The 12,549-nt window shown below is 42.6% G+C and overlaps 1 protein-coding gene across 1 annotated transcript in view; it reads left to right on the plus strand.

Moving 5' to 3' along the window:
- The window catches only part of SLC9A6 (solute carrier family 9 member A6), a 77,014-nt gene that overhangs the window by 47,559 nt on the left and 16,906 nt on the right, over positions 1 to 12,549 (plus strand). Inside the window, exons 11-13 of the mRNA XM_049766652.1 lie at positions 1,969 to 2,080; positions 3,762 to 3,915; positions 10,786 to 10,816. Of these exons, the coding sequence (XP_049622609.1) occupies positions 1,969 to 2,080; positions 3,762 to 3,915; positions 10,786 to 10,816 (297 nt within the window). The remainder of the gene's footprint in view (positions 1 to 1,968; positions 2,081 to 3,761; positions 3,916 to 10,785; positions 10,817 to 12,549) is intronic.

A 12,549-nucleotide genomic window follows, 5' to 3' on the forward strand; every position in this document is an offset into this window, starting at 1 on the left:
TCCCATTTCTTTGTTTATTATTTAGGTTTTGGGGTACTCAGTTCACACTTGTCTTCACGCTCAAGGATCACTCCTGATGGTGCTCAGGGGACCTATGGGGTGCCAAGGATCCAACCCAGGTTGACCACATGCAAGACAAATATATTACCCATTATATTCTCTTTGGCCCTTCACTTCTTTTTAATCTTAGATTTTTTTCTTTATGTTCCTTTCAGAAAAGGGGGCTGAGAGTGTTTTATGATCCTTGAAATTTAAAAAATGTCATTGTAAAGTTGTAGTCTTTGTAGACTGCAAACTGGAGAAAAAGAACAAAATGGTTTCTTGTTCGAACTAGCCTGAATTACCTTGCATCTCTTTGACGGAAGGGGGAAGTGTGGGCACAGAGGAACATACACAGGCCAGCAGGAATTTCACTGGTGTGAGGTATTTGAGCTGCTGAGCTGCCCTTCTCTTTGTCCTTGTGAAGCAAGGGCAACAGTTGCAGTGCAAATGAATTAGCCTTTACTAACAATATTGTTCGCTCCAGAATCTCAATAAGAGAAGCTTTGTAAGATGAATAAAATGAATTACCCCTTTATAGTAATAGACCTTGAAGAGAGAGACTTTCAGGGGTTGTTGAGGCTACACCCAGCTTTGTGCTAAGGGGTGCTAAGTGGACCATGTGGTGCTGGGGACCTGGAACAAGGGCCAGTCTCATGCAAGGCAAGCACCTTAATCCTGGTATTATTTCCAGCCAAGAGTCCCTATTCTTTTTTTCCTTGGTTTTTGGCTCACACCGGGAGCACTCAGGGTTACTCCTGGTTCTGTGCTCAGAAATCTCTCCTGGCAGGCACAGGAGACCATATGGGATGCCGGGATTCGAACCACCGTCCTTCCTGGATCTGCTGCTTGCAAGGCAAATGCCCTACTGCTGTGCTATCTCTCCAGCCCAGAGTCCCTGTCCTGACCATGTTTTTACTTATGAAATAAATTTCCTAGATGTTAGACTTGCACTATCCTATTTAGTAGCAGCTAACTGCACGTCACGATAAAAGTTTAAATTGAGGCACAATGAACATTTCAGTCCCTTGACTATTCCAAACATTTTTTAGGCACTCTCTGTTGGACAGTACGAATATAGTACATTCCCATCATTGCATAATTCCCATTGGGCAGCAGAATAAAAAAGGCTGCTAAAAACAGCTTACCATCTTAATCTTTTGCCATCTTAAATGTATAGTCTCAGTATACTAGTAGTTTTTTTTAATTACTTAAAGAGCATGTATCATTTAGTTTACATGGTTGATCATAATACTTTGTTTTCAGATAAACGGGAGTAAAATTATTAAAGAAAAAAAGAAGGAAGAGGAAAAAATACAGCGAAAGCAAATTTATGAAAATTATTGTATCTCCAATGAGGTCATTTGTTTCTGAACATTCAGTCGCTGGCTTCAGATATATTTTGGTGTCTAGCTTGGTGTGTTTCTACAGGGATGACAGTACTAAAATTGGAGTTGTCCAGGAATTCCAAGCACTATTGCTAATGGTGCAGCTTTTGTGAGGTCTACTTTTGGCTGCCAGGGTATAAAGGTATAAGTAGGTGAGGGAGAGTTCTCACACTCACTCCAAAAATGTCCTGGTGATATCAGCTCAAATGCTGGCATACATGAAGTTGAAATCAGATCTGTGTCTCTGCAGAGAGACATAGAGGAGTGGTGAACAGGGCCATTGACAAAGCAGTAATTGTGGGTGAGGTATGTAGCAGGTGTGGCCTCAGCAGACCAAGGACATGTCCAGTCCTCTCCTACTAGGATCACTACCTTTCAGCTGTGTGGCTGGTGTACCCGTAAGTTTTCACAGCTGATTTATATCCTTTTCAAAAACAGGTGAAACTGTGGGGCTGGCCAAGTACAAACATGGTGACTGCGTGTGTGGAAGACTAAACTAGTATAGTTTCAAAAATTACCCTTAACCCATTGATCATTTTAGATTGCTATTTTCTTGGGAAGAGCTGCCAATATTTATCCCTTATCCCTGTTACTCAATTTGGGCAGAAGAAGTAAGATTGGATCAAATTTTCAACACATGATGATGTTTGCAGGTAAGTTAAAACTTTTCTTCCGTCTCTTCTTCCCTTTGAAGAAATCACTCACAATGTATAAGCTAGCTTTATTTTATTTGGTTTTTGTTGTTGTTGTTGTTGTTGTTGTTGTTGTTGTTTGGGCCACACCTGGTGACGCTCAGGGGTTACTCCTGGCTATTCGCTCAGAAATTGCTCCTGGCTTGGAGGACCATATGGGACGCCGGGGATCGAACCCAGGTTCGTCCTGGGTCAGCTACATACAAGGCAAATGCCCTACCACTATGCTATCACTCGGACCCCAAAGCTAGCTTTATTTTCTTAAAAAATTGTTCTCACTTACATCTGTATATATTTTAGGGATGTTCAGTTTCGCATCTTTTTAGAGTATATGCTGCCACACTACGAACATCACCAAAGTTCCAATATTCCACCACCACAGTGTTGGCTTGATTGCAGATGGAATTAATATGCTGATACTCAGACTTCCTTCAGTACTGAAGGCACAGCTATCAACAGAAGTGTTTTAATCATTTCGCAAAATTCCTTCTAAGGGGATATTTTGTGGTCAGGTTCCAAACCCTTAGTTTAGAAATGATAGGGGAGATGAATGCATCTTGCCATACTGATCTGGATGTGAACAGTCATACTCTTCAGATCCTGGAAACAGATAAAGTCTGCCTTCTAGTGCATGAGTGAATAAGCCACTGGTATGTCCAGACAGTGGAGTACTACAAAGCTGTAGAAAGAACAAACTATTTTTAAATTATACTTTAGGCACTGTGGTTCACAATACTGTTAACAGTAGGGTTTCATGCATAGTATATATAGTCCTGTATCATACCCACCACCAGAGTATTTATTCACTTCCACCCACCATTGTCCCAGTGTTTTGTGTGCACTCACAAGATCTCATTTTCTGTAGCTGCTGGGTATTTCTTTGTTTTGTTTTGTTTTTGGGTCACACCCGGCGGTGCTCAGGGGTTACTCCTGGCTGTCTGCTCAGAAATAGCTCCTGGCAGGCATGGGGGACCATATGGGACACCGGGATTCGAACCAACCACCTTAGGTTCTGGATCAGCTGCTTGCAAGGCAAGCACCGCTGTGCTATCTCTCCGGGCCCTATTTCTTGTACCCCTGTTTTATATCTCATTTCTAAGAGAGATCAGTATATGTGTCTCCCTCTCCTTCTGACTTACTTCACTCAATCTGATACTGTACATGTCCATCCATGTAGCAGCAAATTGCATGACTTCATCTTTTTAATGTTGAGTAGTATTCCACTGTCTGTATGCACCATACATACTGCTCATCTGTTCTTGCATGCTTGTTTTTTCCCCTTGATTTTGACTATTGTGAAAAGTGCTGCAATGAACATGGGGGTGCAGAGGGCTTTTCTGAGTAAAGTTTCTGGATCCTTGGGGTAGAAGCCAAGAAGTGAAATTGTTGGTCATATTGATGCTCAATTCCTAGTTTTTTGAGAAGAGTGTCACATTAGTAATGTTTTTTGTTTTTGGGCCACACCCTGTGACTCCTGGCTATGCACTCAGAAATTGCTCCTGGCTCGGGGGACCATATTGGATACTGGGGCTCAAACCCAGGTCCGCCCTGGGCAGCCGCATGCAAGGCAAACACCCTACCGCTGTGCTATCACTCAGTCCTAGAAATGGATTCTTGACACTATCCCTCTTTTCTCATGTAGGCCTTCGTGGGGCAATGGCTTTTGCCTTGGCCATTCGAGATACCGCCACTTATGCACGGCAGATGATGTTCAGCACCACGCTCCTGATTGTGTTTTTTACAGTTTGGGTCTTCGGTGGTGGCACTACTGCCATGCTGTCGTGCTTACATATAAGGTAAGTGTTGATTGGAAACCTCCTTATAACATTGCATTATCATTCAGGAGGAAAGTTTTAAGCTGTGTCAATAATATTTTATTTTTGTTCCATTTCAAAAGTGCCTAATGTAGTAGAGGAAAAATGGAAAGGACATAAAAGAGGAAAATTGAAGCTGTTGTTAGTACTTGGAGGAGTGGTGGCTCTCCAGACCTCCCCTATGTATTCTATATCTTTTTGCCAAAAGGGGGTAACACTGCACGCACTCAGGTAACTGATGTTCACACGTTTCACGTGAACATTTATGTTACTTAACATATTTGCAGCATTGTTTTAATGCTGCCTATATCACTTTTTATTTGACCAAATAAACTGATCTTTGTATTTCAAGGATTTAGCTTTTACCAGGAACATTTGAAGATTTTGCTATTGCCATTACTAGAGTGAGCATTGGTAAATGAACCATTACTGTGTTCTTGTTTTTATTTCCTCAGGCTGTATCCTTTAAAGTGAGTTGTTTTTATCAAAGGATATGAATCTGTTTAAGGCTCTTGATCCGTATCACCAAATGAAATGAGAAACTGTTCTTAGGTGTGATGATCTGAGAAGTAATATCTATCCCAATCCATATCATGCTAGGCATCATTATTCTCTTCCATCATTATTCTCAGCACTGTTTCTAACTTAATGACATCAGGCTGCGATTGTGAGATTGTCATATGAAGTGCACACAAATTAATGTATTCCACTGGCAAGCCCGTGGTATCTCAAGAGTTCTACAATTGTTTCCATGACTACAGCAGCCCGTGCTGCTAAAGTCTTTGTAAATTTTAGTTCTGTGTTTGTCTGAAACTTCATAGACAGGAAGAGCTTGTGGCCTTCCAGAATGTGGAGGCTTCATCAGAGAAAGCAATATTTCACTGCTTTTTTAGTTTCTTCACCATTTATTTTATTTCATTTGATCTTTCTTGACGATACTAAAGGCCAGGCAATCCTAAACCACAGTTCTGAATGTTGCTGTTACTGTTTTTAGCTTTATCTCTGTTTACTTTGTTAATCCCTTTCAGCAGTTTTTTGCTATTATTATAGATAATAGAGAATACAGCTAGTTAATGGTTTTATCATCCTGATTGATTGAATTGTAAGGAGAACCTGGCATTTGTTGATCACTACCATGTGTTGGGCATTGTGCTAAATAATCCTATACATTTTTTTCTAATCATCATGGCTCCATTTTACAAGTGAGAAACTAAACTCTTAGTACATTACTAAGTTGTTAAAAGTCATACAAAAAATAAATGCTGGATAGAGGCACCTTCCAGTCTCAATTTCTTCTAGACCATGGTAGGTTTTATAAGAATTAGACTTATTTTCTTAGCTTATAAATCACTACCTTATTTTACTAATAGCAAAATTTATTGTAAAGGAGAGTTTAGAAAATAATCATTCCTTCAGAGGAGTCTTAGAGTGTTTATAGAGTTAACATCAAGTTTGTTTACAACAAAAGCCAAGCAGAATATCTATGCTTCGACCCGAGAAGGAGACTTCACAAAAACTCACCCATTCACATCAAACCAAGACCATCCCAATTTGCTTTCTGTGCTCTATGGCTGCCTCTTGCTCGACCTAGAGCAGAATCATCATTTAATTTAAAAAACTGCCTTATAGCCGCCTCATGTTGTTGGTTATTTGGGGGTCTACTTTAACCTCCTTAACAAAGGTTGAATTTTAAATATCTCCTGCTCCTACCATTTATCTAGTATAATTTTGAGGGTGCTAGTGACTCTTCAGAATTTGGTTCATGGCACAGAGCGATAGTACAGCTGGTCGGAGTCTTGCCTTACATGTGGCCAACATGGATTCAGTCACTGGCCAGCACCACATATGATCCTCTAAGCCATGTCAGGAGTGATTCCTGTATGCAGAGCGAGGACTTAATACAGTACTCATCAAAAGAATGTTTTAACAAACTTATTTTTAAACTATATATACCTGCAGAAATGTTCTTATGATTTTGTTTAGAGAAGTTTATGGAAAAAGAACTTGGATGCTCTAAACACATTACAGTACTCATTGTAAGAATGTTTAGGAACTTGTTTTCAAATTAGATATATCTGCAGAAAGGTTCTAATGTTTCTGTTCAGAGAAGTCAGTGAAAAAATTTTGTGATACGCTTAAGACAGGATTTGGGAAAGTTGATTGGAGAATGATGTATGCACAATATAACCTATGATGCTTTACAGCCAAGTTTACCCTCACCAGCAGCGAGTCCTAGGAATTAGAAAATTTCCTCACCACCTTACTTGCTGCTAAAGATTTTTTTCTTTTATATTTCCCCAGCTTTTACCATGCCTATGCCAATTAACAGCCACTTTTCCTTCTGGGGGTTTCCATTTCTTGTGGAGAACAATAGAACAAAACTAACGTAGTTCTCAAATTTTTGAAAAAAAAAAAAAAAAAAAAGGGCGGGGGGAGTTGTAAGATTACACCTTGTTTTACCCAAAACAAAGATCATGCCTAATTTCTTTGTATCTGTTTGTTTACAACTTGCTTTTACCTAAAACAAAGGTGTTCCAGAGCTTCCTCCTTCCTTTTCATCTATACCTTTGATATGTAAAAATCCACCTAGAATAGATTAACTTGATATAGGTACTTTTTTCTCTCACTCCACCCTCCCCCTCCTGGTTATTGGATTTGAACTGGTAAATAAAGAGCTTTTGGTTTGGCAGGAGTAAGACCTGAGCACCGTTGGGTGGGAGCCCAAAACCTATAAATAGAAGAAAATTTGCCTCATACAGACTTAGTCCTGTCTCTGACTTTGCCCTCATTTATGAATTCTGTGCCAATGGGGAAGTTCTTTGACCTCATCTAGCCTGTTTTCTCATTTGTAATCTGTGTGTGCTAGTACCTACCTCCTGGGATGGTTTTAAGAGTTCAGAGCCCTTAACACAGCATTTTGCATGTGCCTTTTGTCCACTGAGTGCTAGGCATTTGGTTTAAACTCTTAACTTAGTGGTTCTTAATTGAGGGTAACTGCAATGGGACATATGGCAGTGTCTGGAAATAGGCTTGATTTTCATGTGCAAAGAGGAGCTGTAACTGGTATCCAGTTGGCAGAGGCCAAGAATGCTGCTAAACATGTTATAGTGTATAGCCAACCTGGCAAAAGATGACTTGGAGAAATTGTCAATAATGTGAAATTAAGGCACTGAGGAGAGAATTTCACAATGAGTTTAGAGAAAGTAGTAGGAGAAGACAGACAATAAACTAGTAAACAAATCAAGGAAGGTGCCAACTTTAGATGCTATTTAAGCACAATAACGACCAGCCTGTTATCATCGTGTTGGTGACTGGAGTTAAGAAGGTCAGGAAAGGATTCTCTAGTTATAGCTGAGTTCATTCTACTGGGATGACACCATGGTGATAGAAGAGGAACTATCAAGACTGAGAAGGAAATCAAGTGCAAAGGCCCTGAGGCCAGGCAGATACTTGGGAGGGTTACAGATCAGAAACAGTAACCACCAAGCTAAAGTGCCATGATGAAAAGGTACCTATGAACTGAGGTCGGTAAGATCCCCTGGGGATTGCCCAATAGATCCCATAAAGGGCCATATAGTAATTAACAGGTGTTGCAGGCCTTATAGTCCCTGACTCAGGTTCTCTTTTTTTCTTTTTTAAATTAATATCTTTATTTAAACACCTTGATTACAAATACGATTGTAGTTGAGTTTCAGTCATGTAAAGAACACCCCCCTTCACCAGTGCAACATTCCCACTTTACCATGAGTCAGCCACAGAGAATATACCGATTGGTGTGGCTGTTTTAACACTGCTTTTTTTCCCCTTTGGTTTTTGGGCCCTATCCAACAGTGCTCAGGGCTCATTGCTAACGGTGCTCAGGGAACCATATGGAATACCGAGGATCAAACCCCAGTGGCTCTGTGCAAGGCAAATGCCTTAGTGCAGTGCTAACACTCTGGCATCTCAACCATTCTTTTTCACACGGACAGAAGGTGTTCTAGATGTGAACTGTAGGCTACAGCTTGTGGTCCCCTTTGTTTTGGTCTTTCCGGGGCATAGTACCAAGTCTGGATCTGGGAGCTAGGGATGTATGTAGCTCAGCCTTGGCAAACATGAGACTCCGATCTGATCTAAGCCCTGGAACCACACAATTTAAAAAGGAAATGAAGTGTGGATTTTATGATCCAGCTGGAAATCTGGTAGGATTTTATCTAAATCATGAGAGGGACTTGATTGACAGTATAAAAGTCTGTTGGGGGTGTCCTGAAGAGAAAGTACAGAGGTGTGAGGTTCTGGTTTGATCCACAGCACTGCACAAGATGCCTTGAGTGCCCCCAGGAGTGACCTCCTTAGCACAGAGTCAGGAATAAGCCTCAGCACCTCCAGGTGTGTCCCCTAAATCAAAAATGAGCCAAGCAGGGCAGTGCCAGCTATTGGGCCAGTAGCTGTGCTGAGCAAGTTAGAAACAGCTCTAGTTCTTCTGATGTTCTTTTACATTCGCATTTGAGTCCCTTCCTCTGCCACACATTGCAGCTCACCCTGTTTCCTCTGCCCAAAATTTGCTCTTTACTCCCAGGAAATGCCACTGCTCAAAAATACCCCCTCCCCCAGCCTCTTCTGTTGGAACTGGTCCTCGGGAACTGGTCTCCTTGGCCTCTTCTCTTGGGGCTGGTCTACAGCAATGAGCACCTCCTTGTTGCTGCACTCATTTTAATCTGCCTTATCATGACACTTATAAACATTACCATGTACTGAGTGTTAATGATGCCGAAGACATGGGGCCTAGAGATAACACAGCAGCAGGGCATTTGCCTTGCACACAGCTGATCCAGGATGGACGAAGGTTCGAATCCCAGCATCCCATATGGTCCCCAGAGCCCTGTAGGAGCGATTACTGAGCGCAGAGCCAGGAGTAACCAACCCCTGAGTGCCACCAGGTGTGACCCAAAAACCAGCAGAAAAAAAAAGATGCCGAAGACACTGTTCATTCTTTTCATAGTTCACCCTCACAGCAGCTCCAAGTGCTGGATTGTATCCCCACTCCCCAGGGGCTCAAAGGATGGCAAATAGGGTCGCATAATTGGACTAAGTTCCTACAACTGGTAAGGAACTGAGGCCAGATGAGAACCCAGCTACCTGGCTGCAGAGATGGAGGGGATGATATTCCAGTGGCGTCTGTCTCCCTTCTCAAAGCTGTGAGGTCCTAGAGGGCAGGGGCCATGCCTAACCCATGGCTATGCCCTGGGCCTACCTCCTTGCCACTAGGTGCTCTAAATGTTTATTACAACTGTGCTATCTCCAATGCCACTAGGTGTCGCTGTAGTTACACAAATGCCGCTAGAATCGAACGTGGCTAAGACGCTATTAAATAGTTTCAGGTCATTTTAACAAAGAAGAAATGAGCCTTTCTTTGACTTTTATGGTCATGGCCATCTGTTTTTAAGTACTTGGCCGTAATTCACTTGCTTTCCACATGAAGTCTTGCATCATTTTCTTCCCTTTGATATTACTGGAATTCTTGGATTCAGGGCTACTAACAAGGCAGTTTCTCATACGGCTGGGTTGGTTTATTTATTCTGTGTTGTCTCTAGTAGTGATCTTAATCGATAAACATTTGAGCACCTGCTGTATGTTAGGTACTATGCTAGACTCAGAGATGACTTGAGACATGGCCTTTACCTTCAAGGAGTTTACAGTCTAGGGAAACTGACAGGTAAACTCACTATACTCTTCTGTGTATCATATGTGATGGAAGGTTCTAGAAAGTGCTGTAAGCAGCACAGCAAAAAATTTACCTGAGGGGATCAAAGACTGATTTACTTGTTATTTGGGAAAGGGTTAGAGAAATCAGGGCAGTGCATTTAACTTACAGCATGAGTAAAGGCATGGAGGCTGGGGAGAGGATAAGGATTTGGGCTTTATTTAGGGTCTGTAGAAGAACATGAGGGTACAAGGATGTTAAATTGGGTTGACATGCAGAGAGATACATAAGACATCTGTAGTATATTAAGACACTCCACGAGTTTCTGCAATGTTCTTATATACCAAAAAGGACTTCGGGCCTAACTGATTTAAAAGCTGCTCCCAGGTTCTCTCGTCAAGGGAATAAATAAAGAATAAAATAACCCTTTCACTTCTAGGCCTTAACTGGTAGTCTTAGAGAAGATTCCAGCAGCTGGAAAGCCTTACTGCCATTTGCTGCAGACCCCACGAGTAAAAGGAGACCTCAACTTGAGCTTGAGGAATGGAAAAGAGGTCTGTGAGCCATTGTATAGAAAGAATTCTTAGCATTGATGAAAGCTTTCAGTAAGGAGTAAGAAGAAAGGAGTTCAGGAGAATGTTTTTCTAATGAAACTGTTCCCTGGGACCCAGGAAGCAGGAATTTTGAGCAGAAAAAAAAGAATTATGAAGAACCAAGATCAATGGCCAGCCATTGGCTGACGAGGGGTAAAAGTCTGTAACTGGGCTCTCTCTTCAGTCATCATAACAGAATATTGCCATGAAAGCTGAGTGGTCCAACAACTTGTAGCTACCTCCAGAAGTGCATTGTGCCAGCCTTGTTTCTGGAACTATCCAGACTAGGACAATGTTGCTTTCCCCATTCTCTTTCTAAAGGGGTTATTTGCCAAGCAGGCAAAAAAATGTTTTGAGCAGGCTGCTAAGTGGGCTTGTAGGAGATCATGCTCTCTGTAGGACCCAGTTGCTAAGGACAGGCAGGAACAGAAACACCCACCAATATCCATACAGAAGCCAGAGCTCAATAACCACCACTACCCCCAATTTGGGAAAGTTGGCTCGTGACCATTGACATCTGTGAATGAACTTTTTCTGCCTTCCAAATCTCATTCTCTGTTTGTGTCTCTTCTCTAGGGTTGGTGTTGATTCTGACCAAGAACATTTGGTAAATATGCTTTGTAGTTATCCCTGGCATTTTTTTTTATCAACTGGGCTACCTTGGGGTAGAAGAGTGGATGGGGGGGACAAAAAGAACAACTAACTGTAGACTGAATGTGCCACAATTGTTTAGATCCAGTTCTGTTTGCATCAGCATTTAACTGACATCATTCCTGGCTCAGCGCTCTGCTCAGTAGAGGCAGAACCAAAATGTTCAACAGCATCTGGTTAGTAGGGTGATGCTCTCATGTATGAGCCATCCTGGGCCTTGGCCACAGAGGAGAGCAGCTCTCCCAAGTGCCCGGGGCTTCACAAGTGATTCCTCTGGTGCTGGGAGCCCTTTTCCACTCAGGCTTGTGCATGAAGGCTTGTTGCTGATGTAAGCCCCGCTCCTGCTGTTCTTCCTGCGAGGTTTTCAAATTGGATGACCAGCAGCTGCCCTTGAGAACTGCCTAGAAGCATGTATGTCCTCAGTCTTTCCTGCCTGTCTGGCGAACACACTTTGTTCCAGGTGTTGCTTTCTTTGTGGTTGCTTTGACCCCGAGCCTGTCTGGCTGATGGCAGTGAAACTCTGTGACCTCCTTATAAATGGACCAGCCTGTTTAGACGTTTTTCACCTGCTTTTGTTTTGTTTTGATTTGGGGGTCACACCCAGCTGCAGGCAAGTGCTTTATCCGCTACTTACCTGCCACCTGTTTTTTAGTGATTGGTGACTTGGTTTTGGATCTGAGGTGGGAACTCACAGGAGTGGGGTTTTTGGAGCAGGAAAGGGTCTCTCTGCAAACCCTGATGTATTTGTCCTGGGGAGTGGGGGTGAGTCAAAAATAAAAACAAACACAAAACCGGTCATCAGATTCCCCAGATGCTAATTTTGCAAGCTGTTGAGAAATGAGTGTGTAGTGCTACAGACTCGCCTCTTTTGCACTCAGAGCCTTAAAAGTCGAATTCCTCGGGCTTGTAACACTTGTCGAAACCAGTCTGGATCAATAGCCATGATGCCAAATTGCTGAGGTGGTTTCCTTGGGCCGCTAGTAGCTCTTTCTTGCCTCCACCCCTGTGTCCAAACAAGAATGAAGTTCTACAGCTCAGCAACCAGGCACTTGGCCACTGTCTGCATGAGTCTCTACCTGCTATTTCCTGTCACCACAGAGGAGAAATGGATATGGAGTGACTGAGAGGGATCCAAGTAGTTGCTAGTGGGCCATACAGGAAAAGATCACTTTTCCCGGCCCTAGTGTCCATTCTAGGAAGTATGGGTTAGGGGCAGGTCTTGGTGGGATGTGGGAGAGTGAGATTCATATGATCATGGCTCTTCCGACAGTGAACATTCAGACCTATTCCTGCGTGAGGAGAAATCCAAGTGTTTTTCACTTTCCATAAACCTTTGCAATAGCCTCAAACATTTGAATTTGTGTCTGTTTGAATTCATGTTCAAAGGGAAGATTCATGTCTGTGAGGAGCAGGAAAGACTGACTGGGACTGAGAATCTCAGCTCTGCTCTCTGTAAATCAGAAGAGCAGAAAACATGCTGGCAGAGGCCTTTCAGGTGTCTCACCCTCCCACCCCGAAATTGTGTATATGAGGACAGTCAGGCCCAGAGAAGGAAAGGACTTGCTCAACTAGTTAGGGCAGGAACCAGATGATCTAATTGAATCTGTGGCCCCAGATTCGTGTTTTCGAAGGAGTCGTGCTGTGGTGTTCGGTGTTTCGTTTCCTTCCTACCGGTCTGGCCTGCCGTAG

This window comes from Suncus etruscus, chromosome X (assembly GCF_024139225.1).
Source record: "Suncus etruscus isolate mSunEtr1 chromosome X, mSunEtr1.pri.cur, whole genome shotgun sequence".
NCBI lineage: Eukaryota > Metazoa > Chordata > Mammalia > Eulipotyphla > Soricidae > Suncus > Suncus etruscus.